The 2,520-nt window shown below is 39.8% G+C and overlaps 1 protein-coding gene across 1 annotated transcript; it reads left to right on the top strand.

Moving 5' to 3' along the window:
- Positions 1 to 648: 648 nt before the first annotated feature.
- On the top strand, positions 649 to 2,070 carry LOC126710249 (uncharacterized). The gene is made up of 2 exons (XM_050410664.1): positions 649 to 1,345; positions 1,406 to 2,070. The coding sequence occupies exons 1-2, from the start codon at positions 649 to 651 to the stop codon at positions 2,068 to 2,070; spliced, it is 1,362 nt and encodes a 453-aa protein (XP_050266621.1).
- Positions 2,071 to 2,520: the final 450 nt, after the last annotated feature.

Here is a 2,520-nt window from a genome sequence, read left to right as displayed (position 1 = left end):
TATCTGTGTTTACATCTCTCTTCCCTACTCTTGTTCATTTTATTTTACTGCTGTGTTGCTTTAAATATGGATTAGAGTAGCTCTCTTGCATGTTTGCTTGCGTTTACACTATTTCGCACTTAGTATTAAGTCAGTGTAAAAACAACCAAGCCGTAATTTGAATTGGGGGTCTAAACGAGCTCTAGTGTTTTCACACATTTCGAGCTTTCAATTGGTATCAAAGCGGGTACGCTCGCTGTGGTTTAAATACCTGAGTGTGTTCCTTGACCCCGTTTTAAGATGGACCGGTCTCAATCTTTGAATGTTCCACCATTCTTTGATGGTAGTAACTACGCTTTTTGGAAAGTTAGGATGAGGGCATTTCTGTGTTCAATAGATGATACTGTTTGGGATGCCGTAGAAGTAGGTTGGACTAGGCTCGAGGCTGCAAAATCCACTTGGGATAAAGCAGCACCTGAGGCAACTAATGCTAACAGTAAAGCATTGAATGCTATATTTTGTGGTGTTTCTCCATATGAGTTCCACAAGATTTCTCACATAACAGTAGCCAAGGAAGTTTGGGAGATATTGGAGACCACCTATGAAGGAACAAAGAAAGTTAAGGACACAAAGCTTTAGATGTTAACCACCAAATTCTAAGAGCTTAAGATGGGAGATGAAGAGTCCTTTGATTCATTCTATGGAAAGTTCAACGAAATTGTGATTGTGAAGCTCAATCTTGGTGAGAAGATTGAGGATGCTAAGGTGGTGAGAAAAATTTTGAGGTCCCTACCGGAAAGCTTTCGAGCGAAAGTTACAACTATAGAAGAGAGTAAAGACTTGAATGAGATCAAAATCCAAGAGCTAATCGGATCTCTTCAAACATATGAGCTTGGACTGCCCTCTCATAAGACAAGTAAATCTCTTGCTCTTAAAACCATCACCGAAAGAATGAATGATTCCTTCGAAGAAGATGAAGTGGAAAAGGATGTAGTATTTCTGGCAAAGAACTTTCGGAAATTTCTGAAGATGAAGAACAGTGGGAAACCGTTCAGAGGAGGGAAGTTCTCATCCCCCAAAGGTGACAGGAAGGAGTTTAAGAAGAAAGAAGGAAAGGATTCCCAGTCTCCTCATGGAATTGTGTGTTATGAATGCAATGGCCATGGACATCTCAAGAAGAAGTGTCCCAATTATCTAAGAGGAAAGGGCAAGGCGTATGCCACAACACTTAGTGATTCGGATTCTTCAAATTCTGACTCTGAAGAGAGTTGTGATGGAGAAGGGAGCTACTCCACATTTATGACTATTGCTCATGTTGAATCTTCAGAGGATTTGAACTTGCTTGTACAAGAACTTGGGGATCATAGTGATGAAGAATCAATAGGAGTTGTTGAAGAATCTAATGTTGAAGAAGATGAAAATGCAGCCGGCCTTCAAGAGAACTACAACTCACTCCTTGAGAAATCAAGAGAGTATACAAGGATAGCCAAGGCAGCCATAAAGAAGATGAAAAAGGCAGAGGAGGACTATAAAAGTCTTTTAGCACGGTATAAGGAGGCCAGGTGTGAGATAGAAATGATGAATGGTGAGCTGACTGAAGCTTATTCAAAAATCAAATTTCTTGAGCTAAAGGTAGTGCAAGCAAATGCCAAGATAGAGAGGGTATCCACGAAGAAGCTAGATGATGTTATTTCATCTCAAAAACATTTCTCCGACAAGTCTGGGTTAGGATATACTGGAGGGAGTAGCTCATCGGATAATGTCACCAAAGAAGTGAAGTTTGTGAAGGCCAGAGAGCCGGTTGTTGTCTCTACTCCTGAGAAAGTAACGGATGAAACGAAGAAGAATGTGGCTGACCAACGGGTGCTGAACAAGTCTTGTAACCAATCAGTGGTTAGAACTGAAGCCAAAGGAAGATTACCTCCGAAATCACAAAGAAGTCTGAGAATGAACCATGTATGTCATCATTATGGACTTCAAGGACATACAAGACCAAATTGTCATAAGCTGAGAGCATTGAATAATGCTAGGGATCAAAGGTCAAGAGGACCAAGAGATAATAGGAGGAATTGGACTGTTGGGCAACCATGAAGTCAAAATGAAGATTCTGGTGTGATGGATGTAATGAAGATGATTGAGGCATTCACCACATGTTTGGCAAACTTCAACAGCAGGTTTGAAGGTCACAATTCACGTACCCAATCCTATAGGGATATCACCCTGAACGCATGTGACGTGTGGGTGAAGAGGGGTACTCTACTTCCAATGCTTAGGATCATAGTTTCATGCATCATATGATGCATTGATTTCTATTTATAGCATGTCTTCTTTTACAAGGTTTTTTTTTTTTTTTTTTTTTTTTTGTGTTATTTCAATTCTTGCTCTGTTTTTTAGTGTGTTCAAAATTCAAAAACCCATAAAAATTGAAAAATCTTTAAAAAGTTTGATCGCTTGTCTTTGTGTATATCACATGTGAGTTTGGCCTAGTACCTTCGTACTAATGGCGTAGGGCATTTTCGAGCTTAGCTTGTTTCTATATGC

This window comes from Quercus robur, chromosome 1 (assembly GCF_932294415.1).
Source record: "Quercus robur chromosome 1, dhQueRobu3.1, whole genome shotgun sequence".
NCBI lineage: Eukaryota > Viridiplantae > Streptophyta > Magnoliopsida > Fagales > Fagaceae > Quercus > Quercus robur.
This window is presented reverse-complemented; position numbering and strand designations above follow the sequence as displayed.